At 47.2% G+C, this 15,877-nt stretch overlaps 7 protein-coding genes across 7 annotated transcripts; 3 read left to right on the top strand and 4 right to left on the bottom strand.

Annotated features, from left to right (window-relative positions):
* Positions 1 to 440: 440 nt before the first annotated feature.
* F4822DRAFT_434149 (uncharacterized protein) lies at positions 441 to 1,018 on the top strand (the record flags this gene model as incomplete). Its single annotated transcript, XM_051461957.1, has 2 exons — positions 441 to 597; positions 693 to 1,018. 2 exons carry the CDS (start codon positions 441 to 443, stop codon positions 1,016 to 1,018), a joined length of 483 nt encoding a protein of 160 aa, XP_051309984.1.
* A 432-nt stretch (positions 1,019 to 1,450) lies between these two features.
* On the bottom strand, positions 1,451 to 3,811 carry F4822DRAFT_434148 (tRNA synthetases class II-domain-containing protein; the record flags this gene model as incomplete). The annotated part of the gene is made up of 3 exons (XM_051461956.1): positions 1,451 to 2,383; positions 2,433 to 3,508; positions 3,568 to 3,811. 3 exons carry the CDS (start codon positions 3,809 to 3,811, stop codon positions 1,451 to 1,453), a joined length of 2,253 nt encoding a protein of 750 aa, XP_051309983.1.
* Positions 3,812 to 5,558: 1,747 nt separating this feature from the next.
* On the top strand, positions 5,559 to 7,738 carry F4822DRAFT_434147 (ANTH-domain-containing protein; the record flags this gene model as incomplete). Its single annotated transcript, XM_051461955.1, has 5 exons — positions 5,559 to 5,606; positions 5,693 to 5,930; positions 6,011 to 6,201; positions 6,258 to 6,366; positions 6,423 to 7,738. 5 exons carry the CDS (start codon positions 5,559 to 5,561, stop codon positions 7,736 to 7,738), a joined length of 1,902 nt encoding a protein of 633 aa, XP_051309982.1.
* An 811-nt stretch (positions 7,739 to 8,549) lies between these two features.
* F4822DRAFT_63517 (CDK-activating kinase assembly factor) lies at positions 8,550 to 10,221 on the bottom strand. Its single transcript, XM_051463781.1, has one exon. The coding sequence runs from the start codon at positions 10,107 to 10,109 to the stop codon at positions 8,925 to 8,927; it is 1,185 nt and encodes a 394-aa protein (XP_051309981.1). The 5' UTR covers positions 10,110 to 10,221; the 3' UTR covers positions 8,550 to 8,924.
* A 401-nt stretch (positions 10,222 to 10,622) lies between these two features.
* F4822DRAFT_63503 (nuclear movement protein) lies at positions 10,623 to 11,810 on the top strand. The gene is made up of 3 exons (XM_051463779.1): positions 10,623 to 10,718; positions 10,787 to 10,989; positions 11,069 to 11,810. The coding sequence occupies exons 1-3, from the start codon at positions 10,706 to 10,708 to the stop codon at positions 11,417 to 11,419; spliced, it is 567 nt and encodes a 188-aa protein (XP_051309980.1). The 5' UTR covers positions 10,623 to 10,705; the 3' UTR covers positions 11,420 to 11,810.
* F4822DRAFT_63514 (Prefoldin subunit-domain-containing protein) lies at positions 11,811 to 14,186 on the bottom strand. The gene has a single exon (XM_051463780.1). The coding sequence runs from the start codon at positions 14,044 to 14,046 to the stop codon at positions 12,202 to 12,204; it is 1,845 nt and encodes a 614-aa protein (XP_051309979.1). The 5' UTR covers positions 14,047 to 14,186; the 3' UTR covers positions 11,811 to 12,201.
* A 212-nt stretch (positions 14,187 to 14,398) lies between these two features.
* On the bottom strand, positions 14,399 to 15,872 carry F4822DRAFT_418991 (Ctr-domain-containing protein). Its single transcript, XM_051459579.1, has 4 exons — positions 15,429 to 15,872; positions 14,986 to 15,365; positions 14,797 to 14,889; positions 14,399 to 14,737 (listed from the first exon to the last, which is right to left on the bottom strand). The coding sequence occupies exons 1-4, from the start codon at positions 15,576 to 15,578 to the stop codon at positions 14,689 to 14,691; spliced, it is 672 nt and encodes a 223-aa protein (XP_051309978.1). The 5' UTR covers positions 15,579 to 15,872; the 3' UTR covers positions 14,399 to 14,688.
* Between the last annotated feature and the right edge of the window lie 5 nt (positions 15,873 to 15,877).

The raw sequence follows: 15,877 nt of genomic DNA, 5'->3' as shown, positions 1-15,877 counted from the left end.
ACTCAGGAAAAAAAGCAAAGGGGAAATGGAAGGAACGGTTGAACGTGGGGATATCGTCACTGAAGCGATTATAACGGACTGTCGTGCTTATTTGTGTGCGGTGTTGTGATTCACGATAGGGGGTTCATAGAGAGGAGGGGGTTGATGCGAATGTGTTGGGTTGTTAGGGGGGGGGGTAGGTAAGCATCGATCGATTGAGGCGTTGATGACGATGACGATGATGACGTTAGGTGAGTGTGCCTGGGTGGGATGAGTTCGTTACTTTGAGGGACTTTTCATGGAGATAGAGGATGAGTGATGGTGTTGAAGTTGTGTATAAGAGTAAGGCTCCCCGCCGAAGATGAGTTGAGATATCTGCTCTTGAAGATACCATCAATTTACTCAAGTATCACCAAAGCACACCAAGAATATCTCGACTTATTAATATTGAAAATTTCAAGATGTCTTTCTACAGCGACGAAGCTCCCGCCCCCTCCGCTAACGTCGCGGACAAGCCGTACATCTCCCACACCAGCCGCAAGGACGAAGATGCCCCTGTGCAGACAGACGCGGGTATTCCTATTGACGAGGGGATCGCTACTGCTGACTTGAAGCTGAGTGCGTCCCCCCTATCTTCTGCCCTACACTCTTTACCAACGCCTCATTAACCCAATACGCTATACTATCGCTACACTAACACCCACCCAACACAGCCCACGAAGACAAAGAAGCCCTCGACACATCCAACATCATCGGAGAACGCACACGCCACGCCAAACCCGCAAACGGTACGTACGCGCAGCTAGGGGACGAAGAGGGTTTGCCGCCGCTAGAAGAGGCTGTTATTATATCGGATGCAGCTGTCGCCGTAAGTAACATAGAGGAGGACGGATCTAGTTCCGAGACCGAAGATGGAGAAAAGCGGGTTGCGGATGATGTGAAAGTTGGAAATGCGATCGATGGAGAGGAAGACATGTCTCAGAATGCCGTTGATGAGGAGGAGGAGGCTGCTGCTGTGGATGGGGAGAGTGTGGATTAATTGTTGGTAAAGTCTGCTTGACTTAGCTGCGTATTACCTAGGTAGGTGTAGTTTGTGAAATCATATGTGTTGGATGTCAGGGGTAATTGAACAGATTGGCTCACGGAGGATGGGGGCTTGGTATGCATTCTTGAAAAGTCGTGGATGGGGATAGGTGGAATCCGAATTAATTGACTGACCCATTGTCCTATTATCAATTATACTTCGTCTGGTATGGTACGAATGGGATGTATGTGTACCTTTCGCCTTGTTTTCATCATGTGAGTAGAAAACAGGTGGAGATATTGAACACATGAGACATTTCGAGGAGTGCCATTAAGAAAACTTCCGTCGGAATAGTTAGCAGAACCAGGACCTGAAAAATTGCTTAGAGTTGAATATTGTATACATTTTTACAATCCTAATGTATTACGTACACGACGAATATCATCCCTATTCTTCCGAGTCCGCAAAGATGTGATACATCTCCTGCTGCGCAGGTGTAATCTTCGCCGGGCTACCAACGAGTCGATCTTCGCCCCCCTTCACCTTAGGGAACGCAATAACGTCCCTAACCGATGTGAGACCCAAAAGTACCGTCAGCAGGCGATCAAACCCGAACGCGAACCCAGCATGCGGTGGGCACCCCGCTCGTAGGGCCTCAAGAAGATGCGAGAACTCGGCAACGCCCTCGTCGGTCATCTTGAGAACGTCTCGCATAATCATCTCCTGGATCCAAGCTTGATGAATACGTTGGCTTCCACCGCCGAGCTCTACGCCGTTGATGACGAGGTCGTAGTGTCTGCCCTTAACTTTGAGCGGGTCCGTCTTGAGGAGCACGTAATCGCGAGGAGCTGTAAAGGGGTGGTGAGTAGAAGAGAACCCCGAGGCTCCTCCTTGTCCAGGGTCATCTCCATTCGGCGTGAAGAGGGGAAACTCGTATATCCAGACAGCTCTAAATGAGCGGTCTTTGGGTATCAAACCCGCCTGGACAGCCGCTGAGTGTATTGCGGTTCGGAGCTTGCCGAGGTCAGTAGAACCCCCGAAGAAAGGCTCATCTTTCCGTGCTTGCATGATGAGAATGTCGCCGTCCTTAATTTCAGGGAAATAATCATCTTGAATCCCCGAAATATTTTCGGCACTTTCGTGCCCCAAGGCTGATAATCCATTAAGTGGCTTGCTAGAATCGTATATGAAGACAGCAGGGGTACTCTCAGGAGTTAATTTGATTGTGGAGTTAGGCAGAGCGTCCATAAACTTGCTTATAAAGCTTTTAGCCTCGCTAGGTGGTAAATTTAATTGAAACTTGCAAAAATCCACGACAGGATTTTCTAGGCTTGTGATCATATTAGTGAATTCTTTTGGGAGATCTGAGAGGGTACGGATCTGATGTAGTTAGTATATAGAGTATGTGCCCGTAGGAAGTAGTACTCACACTCGATACATGTGGCCGTTGTATACGTAAATCGGGCTTGTCGGAACCGAACCATTGCATTGCCTTTTCATATGGTATCCTAGCAATCTGAAGGGAGGTGGGAGGATACCGAAAGACACCGTCCCCCTCTCTCCCACTATTTCCTTCGCTAGGTTTATTTTCATTTCGGGATTGGGGTTGACCTTGCTTCCCATATGCGGCCTTATCTTCGTCCACTAACGGCAGGTCGTCTTTCGGAAGATATATTGGGTGCCGTCCGCCAAGGTCATCTACCGAAACGTAGTTGGTGTGGAGGTAGTGAAATATTTTGGTCATGAGACGTGAAACCAACTCAATTACCATTCCCTCATTGGCAAAAGCCATCTCCAAATCTAGCTGGGTGAACTCGGGCTGTCTGTCGGCACGATTATCCTCGTCACGGAAGCACCTGGCGAATTGGAAGTAGTTCCCAATGCCACCGGCCATAAGAATTTGCTTGTACTGCTGCGGGCTCTGCGGTAACGCATAGGCGTAGCCTTTACGCCTCGTCGGGACTAAAAATTCTCTCGCACCTTCTGGAGTCGACTTGAAGAGAATAGGAGTATCGATTTGAGTAAACCCTTCCTCATGTAGCCAGTTAACACACAGTCGCTGCAGATCATGGCGGAATTTCAACCTATCGCGAAGAGCAGGATCGAACCGAAGTTGCATATGACGTAATTTGGGTGGCCACACAGCATTCTCGGAGACGATAATATCTTTCGGGAAAGGGTTTAGGCAATGTATATGTTGCAGCCTTACGTCCCATTTCTTCAAATGTCGCCGTGTCGGGTCTGAACTACCCTTTGAAGACTCCTGGAGGACTCCCTGAATCATGACCGGGCTGTGAGCCGGGATAGACTTGAATTTCTCATGGGTATGATCGGAGTCTTGACGGCGAGACTCAATCTGAATGACGACGTCGGAGTTATGGGGAACCAATTCACAAATGCTCAAGCCGGCTCTTTTATCTTTACGCTTCTTGAGGAAGCCGTAAATAATAACGCTCTCTCCAGCACGATAGTCATTCTTGTGCGTAGGATTAGGGAGCGTGAAATCTGGATATGAACTACTCAGACTTAGTTCATAATAGGTAACTGGAAGTTTTATTTCTTACAGGACTCATCCTTCAATGCACGCATAATATGTTTATCTTCAGATCCAGTGAGTTCAGACGTAGATGCAGTGGTGGTAATATCATGAATAGAACTTTGTTTATCATCGTGGGTCTCATCATGAATGGATCTCGTGTGCTTCAACTGAAAGATAGGTTGCCATCGGCGAGATACAGGCTGCCCTTTGATGCCGACGATGCATCTCAGGGCACACCTTTGCAGGGGAATTGAAAAGGATCGAACCATGGAATCCTCATCTGACTTTTCCGGTTTTCCCTTTTTCTTAGAAAAGAAAAAGAAAAAAGAAATACGAGGATGCTGAAAAGATTAAGCTGAACGGATGACAATACCTACATATCATGTACCTAGGTAGATAAAACCGTATCGATAAGAACCGTACATAACTATCCATGCATTATATCAGCAAGGCCCACAGTATGTTGACGGACAATTATAGACCCGCTCCGGCGCAAAAAATCCATTTCTATTGCTGTTTCCACCAAAGCTTGGGTTTCTTTTTTTCCTTTTCTCTTCATCCTTCCACTTCAAATAAAAGTGAGTATTTACCCCATGAAAAGTATTACTCTTATTTTAATTTTGAATCGGTGCTAACAATTTTTCGATAGATGATGAAAGCTGCGTGTATTGTATGATGTGTTCCTCCTCTCGAAGCTCTGGAACTCTCCTCCTTATGGTGGCTTAAGTGGTTCTATTGTAACGAGAGGGCGGAATCATGAAATAAGCGTTCGACACACCTCGACCTTGTTTACATCGGACGCGAAAGGCAACTCTGATTACTATTTGGTAGTTTGGAAGGCTTGTTTTATTGTTTCTTTTTCTCTTTAGTTCTACAACCTATCCGACTTAGGTATCCTATGTATATAAGTGGATTGTGCGCGTTTTCATAGGATGATATTGTACTTCAAAGGAAATAGATAGAAGTTCTGAATCATAGCATAGGAAACCCTTTCTGGGTTCAAATTGCTCATGAACAATGAAGATATAAACCTGTTTTTGGGTCTGCTTTTCGAATGATTTTCACGTACAATTAATATGACCTCATCGGAAATACGTAGCTTTTTCTGTGGGTTAGAGTAGGTGTAGGTACTAGGATACCTGTACCTGAAAGATAGCCTTTTCGAGATTGAAAATCGTCCGTCAATGAACTAGTGCCCCTTATATCTTGAATGAAATGAAGAATATCCTATGTGACGTATGTAAGCACATGATGTTTGTATGAATTTGAAACCCACTACGAAAAGTCGGTGGATTCGGGTATAGTAGGTACATAGGTACTCAAGTGCTACGTACTGTAACTGTCGATAGGTATCTGTACGTGGGCACAGGATGACGGTGCAAACCTTAAATTAGATCAGCAGCAGCAGGAGCAGCATTAGTAGCCAACAACGGCAGCCCGATATCCCGACCACCCAACGTTGCGGCTAGGACTTGGCTAGCCTGCTTAGCCTCTTTTTTTCCAAAACCTCCATTTCCCTTATCCTCTTATCCTGAGCTTCCTTGCTCGGTAGATAATAGGACGAGAGAAATCCCTCCGCCCAGTAACATCAACATCGACAAACGATAACGGAGTCAATCATTTGCGAAATTAGATATTCAATGTATCAATAGTTATTGTATTAAAACAAAACAGAGGGTCGTCTCGAAATGGAATAGTCGTAACGAAGTTCCCTCCCCAAAATCCCAAAATCCGCCTAATGCTCACGATTTCTACTTCGGATCATCAATCCGCTCAATCTGGTCCTCTACGAACCTGATCGTCCCTGACGTCGCACTCCCGATTATGATTGTCGCCTTTGTCCGACATTGACAAATAGTCCTACCAATCCTCCACCGAGCCTCCTCTAATTCTATTTTCCTACTCGTAGACCTCCGACCCGATAATCCCGATCGATACCCAAACCCCCAAGGTGACGACGCCTGACAATAGATATACTCGGCAGCCTGAGGCTTAACCTCTGCTACCGTCACCATCATGTCTAGTTCTTTTGAGAAGTCGGTCAAGGGTGCAACCAAGATCAAGGTGAGTCCATCCTACGGATCGGCCCTGTCTATTAAGTATACAAAATATCAGTATTGCTAGATGTGGCTGACATGATATTGACCCAGGCCGCCCCTCCGAAAACCAAGTACATCGAACATATCCTTGTCGCTACACACGCAGGCGAAGCTGGAGTAGGAGAAGTATTTCGGGCCTTACAGTTTCGATTACGGGATTCAACATGGACTGTCGTACTCAAAAGTTTGATCACCATCCACTTGATGATCAGGGAAGGGTCTCCGGACGCGACACTAGCATATCTTGCAAAACATCGAAATATGCTAGCGATCGGTTCCTTTACTGATGGTGAGTAATCTGCTGATATAATACGGGGCAATTTGGTATATCGGTAACCCGAAAGACCACATTTCTAATGTAGACGGTAGCACAAATTCAGGGTCGAAATATACGGCACTATGCCGGATATCTCGGCGAGCGCGTGCGTGCGTATAGAGAAACGAGAGTAGATTGGGTTCGGGCCAAGGAGACGCGATTGGAGAAACTCTCGGTTGACAAGGGACTACTCCGAGAGACCGAAGTCGTTCAACACCAACTGACTGCTCTTCTAAAATGCGATGTACGTTGTCGACATTTCCGTCGTATACGGGCGATGCTGACCCTGCTGGTGAACAGGTGCTTGAGGATCCCGAGAACGAAATTACCATCACCGTCTTCAGACTTTTAGTGTTGGACTTACTGTCCTTATTCCAGGTATTGAACCAAGCCATGATCAACATTTTGGGTAAGTCCATAAGCATCCCATTGAAGATACCCACACTAGAGGCTGACCAAACCTAGGGCATTTCTTCGAAATGTCAAGACCGGATGCGGAAAGGGCTTTGGAAATATATCAAAATTTTACGAAGCAGACAGATTACGTCGTGCAATATCTATCTATAGCCAGGCAGTGGGAGCCTCATACTAGAGTCGAGGTTCCTAAGCTGAAGCACGCTCCGATCAATCTTCGACGTCAGCTAGAAGAATATTTGAAGGATCCCGACTTCGAAATCCACCGAAGACAGTACTTAGCAGAACTTGATGCCAAGAAGAAAGGAGGCGCCGGACTTTCTTCAAAAGGAGACAAGAGCGCAGCAGATGCGAAGCCGGTGTTCAAGAAACCGGGTAGTTCACCAACGCCATCGTCGAAACCGCCACCACAAGCGACAAAAGGACCAGATCCCGACCTTATCGATTTCTTCGATTCGATAGAACAAAATCAGACCGCAATGGCCGTGCAGCCAAACCCGCAACCGCAGATAACCCAGGTTAACCAACCAATGCCCACAGGCAATCCTTGGCCCTCAAATACCGGTTTTGCGGTGCAGCCGACGGGCCAGCTCCAGGGCAATGGCTTTGTCCCCCAACCTACTGGATTTCAGCCCAATAATAGCCCTTTTCAACAGCAGAACGTCGGCGCTTTCTCTCAGCAGCAACAAGTACCGAATCAAATGCAGCCAAATTTCACAGGTGCTGGTTTCGGCGGATATACACCACAACCAGCTTTCACACCAGGCACCCTACCTTCTATACCGCAGGACACTGCTACATCATTTCCGACTGGAACGCTATCGCCCCCTATGCAGACGGGAGGACTACAGCCTGGCCAACAAACAACTAATCCTTTTAGGGCATCTATGATGATGGCGAATCCCACTGGAATGACCACCAACTCATTCCCTCCGCCGACTAGCCCGCAGACCCAAGCTGGCGGTCTAAGCCGGCAAAATACGAATCCTTTCGCCCGATCATCCCCTCAAGCTGTCACTCCTTTCTCAAATCCATCTTCGAGCTCTCCTTTCCAATCACAACCTCCAAGCCAACCTCAAGTTCAAGCACCAATTCAGTCCGCTACTACTGGAACTAATCCGTTTGCGAGAAATTTCGGTCAACCTCAGAATCAACCCCAAAACCAACCACAAAGGCCTCAGACCAGCGGCGGTCTCATGCCACAACCTACAGGAAGTACGAATCCTTTCCGGCAAGGCGCTTTCGTGAATCACCAAACAGGGATGGGTTGGCAACACGGACAACAGCCAATAGGTGGAGGGTTAGATCATTTGGAGACGATGCCTGTGTTCCCTCGACCTGCCACACAGACCCCTTGGCAACAATAGGAAAGTGAATAGTGAGGCATGGAGAATTATAACAGTTGGAAATGAGGGGTATTATACGAGACGCAACCCAAACTTATCAGAGCACGCATAGAGCGAGGCGTTATCCTTGGATTTGACCATGGAATTTTCTTCCTACATCGGAAGAATTGTTGAGACCGAAGGAAAGAGGAATTAACACAGGTGGTTTTTTGAGAGCAAGACGAATTGGGCGAGTGGCAAAGGTACTTGCGTAATTTATAGGATTGTGTTTCCCAACATAACGCAAGGTGCCTAAACAAGAAGAAATAAGACGATCAACTTGATAGCGTTTTTCCCCCAAGGAAACCAAGATTATCCACGAGAAGTTGAAGCAGAGGTGGACATCGCGATTAGGGACTTGCGATTAATAGAGAACCCGCGATGATGGGAGAAGATGGGCGATGATAGGAATGGGATCAAATTCGAATTTGAGGGACAGACGGACCAGAGACATTACCTATACCTGTATTATTCCCAAGCCCCCTAGCCCAAACCTTTGATTTCTACAACACCCGACAAAACGAAACAACATAAAGCAAATCACATTTAATAGTAGGCTATTGTATAATGGCATATGTTAATGACTTCCTACTTAGTTTTTCCGTTTCTTGCGCGGCGTAAAGTGGTGTGATTGGGATGGTTGGGCTAGGGTGGTATTTGAGATAGACATTTATATTTGACGGGGCAATCAATATGAGCGAATAGGTTCCCTACCTACCTATGACATATCAAACTACTAAGATAGGAGAATATTTACATTCAAGATCAAAATTAAAACTCACGACGATTATAGCAATTAGAGCACTTTAACGTCTTATTTCTATATCACCGCTGAGATCTTAATTCCGTCCTTTCTATCTTAACCATTCAGACACATGCATGCTCCAATATGAGCGCAGTTCCTAGGGAAATGTAAATGCAAAGCCTAAACGCCGACGCTATGCAAATAAAATGATGAAACCTCACTCCGGTCCCATGGGTGGTGAGTAATGATGTACCCCCTTTCTAACGCGCGTAACTATGGGTATGATAGGTACGCATCGCATGCATGCTCCACCCGGTATCTTTGGTCCCGAAGATGACCACATGGCAGTGTGGACAAGACTCTACCGTCCTCCTTGAATTTTGACGGCCTACCGTCCCATGAACGCCTTTCCGAATGACAGGCTCAACTAAAAACATCATCAACCTCCATCTTCACCCCAGCCCCAACTCCAGCCCCTATCCCCGCAACATCCACCGCACCCGCAGTCCCCACAGCCTTCTTCTCACTCTCCTTCTCCTCCCCAATCACCACGCCCAGCCCCGCAAACGCTTCAAACATAGCGCGCGCCGCATACTCTCTCGTACTGTACCCAGGGACTCTATGATCATCCCTCGTCTTCGCCTCCTCAAGCCATGGATTCGCATACCCGTCGCCCTCACCACGTAGGGTGTATCGCGTAGGTAATAAATCCAACCCTGCGAACGGATCATACGGGCGAAGATAATAATCCGCGTCCTCGTCGCGTTGGGATTTATCGCGTAAACCACGTATAGAAAGTAGATTACTCGGTTTATTCGTAGCAGTAGCAGTAGTAGACGGTAGCAACGACGGAAAACGCGACCCCGCGATCTCAGCAACACGAGCGCGTTTCTGCGCAATAATACGCTCTTGTATATCCGCCGCCGTACCGGGTTCCCCGCGCGCAAGCGCCTCCATGACTTCCGCGTTGATAGTAGCTTCTTCCGCCCTAGCCCGTTCCTCTTCCCTTTGTTCTTCTAACCTGCGCTGGCGCGCTGCTTCTGCGTCTGCGGCGTCGCGCTGTTTGCGTAGGGACTCTGCTTCGCGACCGCGTTTCTTGTTCTTCTCGATGTCTTCTTTGTGTTTCTGTTCATACGCTAACAATTTCTCCTCCGCGGCCCGGCGTTCTATGTCTCCGCCTTGGACTAGGTCGAAGGTTAGGTCTTCGACTTGTTGGAGGTAATCGTTGTAATCACGCAACGTCTCGAAATCGTCTTGTACCATGTTGAATACTGCTTGCACGCGACGACGAACATCGACCTCGCGTTCCACGGTTAGGTTGCGGAAGAATGCGGACCGGAAACCGCGTTGGCGGAGGGTTTTGGTGCAGCTTGCGTAGGGGCATTGCGCGGGGCCTTTGCCGAAGATGTTGGTTACGCAGTTGCTGCACATTGGGTGGTAGCACTCGGGGTTTATGAGGAATTCCATGTCTGCGTTGAGATATCGCATTCGTCGACATACGGGGCAGAATTCGTCGGGGAGCTCGGTGGATGGCTTGGCTGAGGAGGGGATCGCGGAGGATGGGGTGGATGTTGTCCGCGATGCGGCGGATGTGTATTTGCGTGACATGGTTTCTGATTTATCGATTCTTGTTATGTAGGTTCTGCTGTTTTAGTTTGTGACCTGTCTATTCCTGTTCCGCAGGTTCACGTCGGTCGCGCCGCGGTAATGTTGGTAGGAAATCGTAGTCGCCTAGCCGAGCGCGAATAGTCTCCCATTCATTTGTTGTGGCCCTCTTTCGTCTTGCAAGGTAAATCCAGCGATACAATATCCCCTATGGATATGTTGTCGACTACAAACCACCGAAGAAAATAAGGGAAATAGAGTGGTTGCGGTGGAATGAAACGGCGAAGATTGTGAATGAATTATGAAAGAATTCAAGAATGGAAAGAAGCTCAAGCTCTCCTAAATTTTAGGTCGATATTAGGTACGTACCTGGGGTACCTATCCGAGCGGATGGAACAAATAAGACAAGGGTAGGCTCGCTATGATTGGTTGAAATGCTTATAGAAGCTGCAAGGAAGAACTTGCCCCACTAATAACCGGACTGCCCCTCCATCGAGCTATCTAAGCTTCGCCCACTTTCGAACTAATTCTTCTACAACTTCTTAACTCATACATCTCATATACATAATAAACAGCAGAAGACTTGAGAATATAGTAAAATGGCTGATAACGGTATGAGTTTACTTAGATATCACCTCCTTTAATATAGCATACAATGTCTAACAGCAACGTACAAACAGACCCCACACCCGAACAAGAAGCCGCCACCCGCGCCAAAGAGGCCGAGGAACAGGCAGCCTTACCATACAAATGGAACCAAACCATCGCCGATCTCGACATCAACATAACCGTGCCTGGAAACCTTAAAGGCCGGGACATTATCGTCGAAATCAAGCGACAGAAGCTAAAGGCAGGGATCAAGGGGCAAGAACCTGTCATCGATGTGCGTACACCCACCCATCCACAAAGCAGCTAAGGCATGTTTATGCGAGAAATATAGTGAACGTATTAACACATAACAGGGCGACCTCCCCCACGCAATCTCAACCGAAGACTCAACCTGGACGCTAACCTCGGCGCCCGACGGAACCAAAACCGTCGAAATCCACCTCGACAAAGCGAACAAAATGGAATGGTGGGCCCACGTAGTAACCTCCGCGCCCAAAATCGACGTCACCAAGATTCAACCTGATAACTCGAAGCTCAGCGATTTAGACGGCGAGACGCGGGGTATGGTTGAGAAGATGATGTACGATCAACGACAGAAGGAGATGGGCCTGCCTACGTCGGAGGATCAGAAGAAGGCGGATATATTGAAGAAATTCCAGTCCCAGCATCCGGAGTTGGATTTTAGTAATGCGAAGATAAATTAGGTAGGGTTTATTGGCGGAGGACAGGAAAAATAAATCAGTAAAAAATATGGAAATTCTAGGGAATGCGTGATAAGACTGGCAATGGTCAGTGAGCAAAGCGCAAAAATTATAAAAAGTATCAAGGCAAAAAGAGTTCACGAAGGATACGATTGAAGGCATTCGAATTACTAGCTACATGTGAACAAGACACGAGAAATGGAATTGAAATGTACAGGGTGAAACGAATCGCCAAAACCACGGAAGCTCAATCAAAAACCAAGCCATTGGTAACGGCGTCAGAGAGCCCTGTTTTCATTATTTCGATGTTGGAATCGCTAGTAATGGCATAGCAGATGACAGCCGCTACGCATCAATTGTCAGATTAATAAGCGTTCCGTCCCAAAGTACCTAATTATGCATTTGAAAGCTCGTGATCATGGAGCATCTTGGTGGAGGATGGGGTACGAACAAATGAGCAAATAAAAGACACTTACGATGGGCACATGGCACAGGACCTACCTACCTTCGTTAGAGACAATTTGATTTCTGACATTTGGTAGTCGTGAATCCGGTCTAATTCAGTGATGCATTGATACTATCCCATATGTACCATGCAAACCGTGTATGTGCCAACCATCCATCTACCGAGAAATGGTAGATACACATGCAACTTTTGACCTCACCAGTAGCCACTTACTTAAAAAGGACGATTCGAATGCATCGTAACAATAGGTCGCGTTCGCAGAATAGATCCAGATCCAGCTCCTAGCTCAACTCGAGTCATCGTAGGTTATCGATATGCCTTAAGACTGCTGAGCTAGTCTTGCCGCCTTAAAGCGACTCATTCGTTTCGGTCCACCCTCCTCTTCATCCAGCGGCTGGACCGGGTTCTTGTTTTCCTTCATAAAGCCACCTTGGCGATGTACGAGTTTGTTGCGAATCTTATAATATTCCTCTGAAGCTTGCTTGTGCAGAAGGTTCGCGTCGAACTCATCCGGTTCTTTCGGTTCCGAGGACGGTTCGTGTTCCAGTACGGAAGTCGCTAGGGTCTGACCCCCGGGTCCGGAGGGTGTCTCTTTTCCAATTATGTCGGGTTGGTCTGGTAGAATCGGAGCGCCACCTAAAGCTACTGGAGTCATGTTCATAGGTGCTGCCTTGCTTCGCTCCTTACGGAATCGGGATGTCTTCTTGGAGGATGGGGCTACCACTGGTTGGGGTGCGCCACTAGTACGCTCCATGACGACTTCGGACAGAGGGTCGACTTCGGGACGCTCTGCTTCCTTCATCGGCGCTGGTGCTGCAACTGGAGCCGTCTCTTCGGCAATATCAAGGCTCTGAGCAAACCTAACGCTCTTCTTAGTATCTTGCGACGCTGTATCCTCGACTTCTGACTTGAGTGCTGATTTAGTTTCGACAGGTACATCGGGAGTAGCTTGACCTTCACGCTTGATGCTTATGCGACCAATTCCCTCAACCATCTCATCCTCATCATTCGAGGCTTTGTGCTTCCCAAAGTCGTAATCGGTCAGCTTTTCCTTTAGTTCCAGCATTCGTTTTCTCCACTCATCATCGACCCTTAATTTCGTCATGCCGAACTCGTCTTCGTCGTCATCGTCATCACCCTCGTCATAGTCGCTGTAGTCGTCTTCATCGTCACTACCATTGTCGCTATCTAGCGTCAACTCGGCAACAATGGGAGCCATTTCGAACTCCATTGTCTCCCTGTTGTAGCGGAGCATATCTTCTCGTAATGCAGCATCTTCTTCAGATTCGTCAGCGGGCATGATAGGGTCCGATATTATGCTCTGTTGATCTCTGGCCTTCTTCAGAATTTCTTCCAATCTCTTGGCAGTATCTGATTGTTCTTCCACTAGTGCAGGTTTTGTATCTTCACTGAATGTCACCCCCTTCTTCTTAGGTGCGGGTTTCGACTTCGGTGCCTCCTCCATTTTGGGTTCCGTAGGTTGGGTAGCTAGAGATACTTGGGTTTCTTTCGGTAGCTCGCTATTCTGGTCCTCGTCGGGCTTTTGGATGGTTATACTTGGAATCTCTTTGGAAGGTTTTGGCGTCTCCTGTGAGGATTCGGGTAGCGATGAAGTATCGGCAGGAGGCGAAAAGTCCGTAATACCAGCTTTCTTCAGCGCTTCAAGAATCTGCGGTTGCTGATCCCCCGGGGTGCGCAGGCTATACGACACGACATTGTCATCATCATCAAGCTCCTCCATGATCTCCGTGATCGGCAATCCATCTTCATCGGTCGCGCCCGGATTTGCAACGATTTCCACCGCCGAAAGTTTCTTCTGAAGGTCTTCAACTTGTTTGGTAAGTGTGGCGACGTTCTTTCCGACATAGTCTAATCGGTTGGTAAGTTTGCTGAGGATCTGTTCGGCTTTCTTTGTCTTGTCGCTTCCGAAAATATCATCGAGCTCTTTCTCTTTCAGAAGTTCTCCTTTGTAGTCATCGCGTACTTTCTTTAATTCGTGTGGACTCGGCGAAGGTTCTAGCGAATTTACGTCTGTTCGTAACGCGTCGTACTCTTGTTGTAATTGTTTCCAGAAATCAAGCAGCTTCGTCTGATTGAGAATTTGCTTCTCGTACTCCACCCGATGCCTTTCCAGGTCGAGGAAACTGTCTTCGCCCGCAGCCATTTTGGTGTCGGCAATTGACAGTACTATTTAGGCAAACAGAGAGGTCTTCAGAAATGAGACGCGAAAGAAAGGGGTGATTGTCAGGTTAATCCTGGAGAATAATTGAAAAAATAGGTAGAGGTCTTGGTGAAGTTGTCCTGACTAGGATGCTAAAAATGATCGGCTTTCTTACAAAAAATTATGATGGGTCGTATGACTAATCCCCGCCGATCGGGAGGTACGTACCTACATCCAACATTTAAACAAAAAGTTTCCTAATTCGGAACTATCGAAGATTCAAAGCCAAGTATGTACACCCGTACCCTCCAAACGGCTTCACTTCACTTAAGTTTAAAAGATGACTGCTAAAGCCATTCTAGAAAGGAGTTCATCGCCATGGCGATTAATCACAATGTTAAAATATTAAGGTTAATATGGCATATCTCAACATATCTAATCTGGCTTTCACGCTCACGATAGTTCAGCAAAAGTGTAAAATAAAAGGTATCATTAACTTAACGCCTTATTCAGAGAATTAAACAGGTCTTTTGACCAGAAATGCGACGCAAAATGCGTATTCTGATATCCCCTAACTCCGAATGCTTATGCACAACCCCACCTCAATCATAAAAGATTGCAAATTCGTCAATCCTGTGCACGGATCTAACCACAACAAACAGTAGCCTCGTTAGCAGCGCTAGTCTGCTGTCCACTATTGTCATTGTTAGATCAAAAAGATACAACAGTTATAAGGTTGTGTCAAGCACTTACCCGCCAAGCTTCTCCCACTGGAACGCAAAGCTGCCGATGAACGCACCAATAAAGATGCAGATGATGAAGTAGCCGTTGTAATACATGGCAAGCCTAATGAAACAGTATTAGTCACGTCGGACTCCGTATGTTTTGGGGGTACACAAGAATAACATGACTACATGTAAGACACGGGATGGAAGTACTTACAACATCAGGAAGTAGGCTACAACAAATTGCGCAGTGTGAAGTAGGGCTCGGATAGCCTGCTCGTGCAACTTCGGTCTGTAGCCAGCGCTAATAGGGGCGGTAGTTACCGAAGAGGGATCGGCAGTGGCTTGAGGGCCAGGCTTAGGTGAGGTGCGGCCGCTCTCATTGCCATCGTTGGAAGCCACGGCGACAACGCTACTGTTCTTGGCGTTCGTGCGGACTAGGTAGCGATCGTACTCCTTGACAGAGCGTCGAAGGAGCTCAAGAAGAATGCCGAGAAGGATGACACCGATGCAAGAGCCGGCGAACATACCCTTGGACGTGATGCGCCATGATTCAGTGATGAAGCACGCGTCAACGGTGTTCCAGTTCCAGAGCATCTATGTTTATTAGTTTCGCCAGGTCAACTCCAAAGAGGGGGGAGGAAAAAGAAAGAGTCGTACAGAAATCTTGCAGCTGTGGCTATCTCCCATCCCCATGTCCGTTCCGGACATACTCATCGCGGCCGTGGTGGTGGCGGCTGCAGATGACGCGGTGGCTGTAGCCGTCGACGTCGGCATTGTCATGGACATCGACATAGATCCCATATCCATCTTGGCTGAAATTAGCAAGTCTTTTGCAGTCAATAAATTTCACGAAAGGATTTGGATTTTTAAATAAGTGAAATCAGAATTATTGGATGTCGCGCGTAATGTCTTGGTGTTGTTGGTGTTTTCGTGGCGTTCAGCAGCCATGAAAAGCAATAAACACCAAGATTTTTGTAGAAAGTCAAAACCCTTAAGCTAGAAAAAGAAAAGGTTTTCTTGCAGCAATAAGTGAAGAAAAGAAAATGGCCGCTGAAGAATCAGGCAAGTGTGTACTTGTATATACTGTACTGTACCTTCGGTGAACT

This window comes from Hypoxylon trugodes (genome assembly GCF_022578975.1).
Source record: "Hypoxylon trugodes strain CBS 135444 unplaced genomic scaffold F4822scaffold_10, whole genome shotgun sequence".
NCBI lineage: Eukaryota > Fungi > Ascomycota > Sordariomycetes > Xylariales > Hypoxylaceae > Hypoxylon > Hypoxylon trugodes.
The sequence above is the reverse complement of the archived record's forward strand: the minus strand, read 5'-3'. Positions and strand labels throughout refer to the sequence as shown.

What these genes read in the sequence shown, in the direction of transcription:
- F4822DRAFT_63517 (XM_051463781.1), bottom strand. Translation starts at nt 10,109, where the DNA reads ATGTCACGCAAATACACATCCGCCGCATCGCGGACAACATCCACCCCA.
- F4822DRAFT_63503 (XM_051463779.1), top strand. An exon ending in GGCAAGAACCTGTCATCGAT is followed by an intron (nt 10,990 to 11,068) that starts GTGCGTACACCC and finishes AACACATAACAG; the next exon opens with GGCGACCTCCCCCACGCAAT.
- F4822DRAFT_63514 (XM_051463780.1), bottom strand. Translation starts at nt 14,046, where the DNA reads ATGGCTGCGGGCGAAGACAGTTTCCTCGACCTGGAAAGGCATCGGGTG.
- F4822DRAFT_418991 (XM_051459579.1), bottom strand. Translation starts at nt 15,578, where the DNA reads ATGGATATGGGATCTATGTCGATGTCCATGACAATGCCGACGTCGACG. An exon ending in GCCACAGCTGCAAGATTTCT is followed by an intron (nt 15,366 to 15,428) that starts GTACGACTCTTT and finishes TAATAAACATAG; the next exon opens with ATGCTCTGGAACTGGAACAC. An exon ending in CAGTGGGAGAAGCTTGGCGG is followed by an intron (nt 14,738 to 14,796) that starts GTAAGTGCTTGA and finishes CAATGACAATAG; the next exon opens with TGGACAGCAGACTAGCGCTG.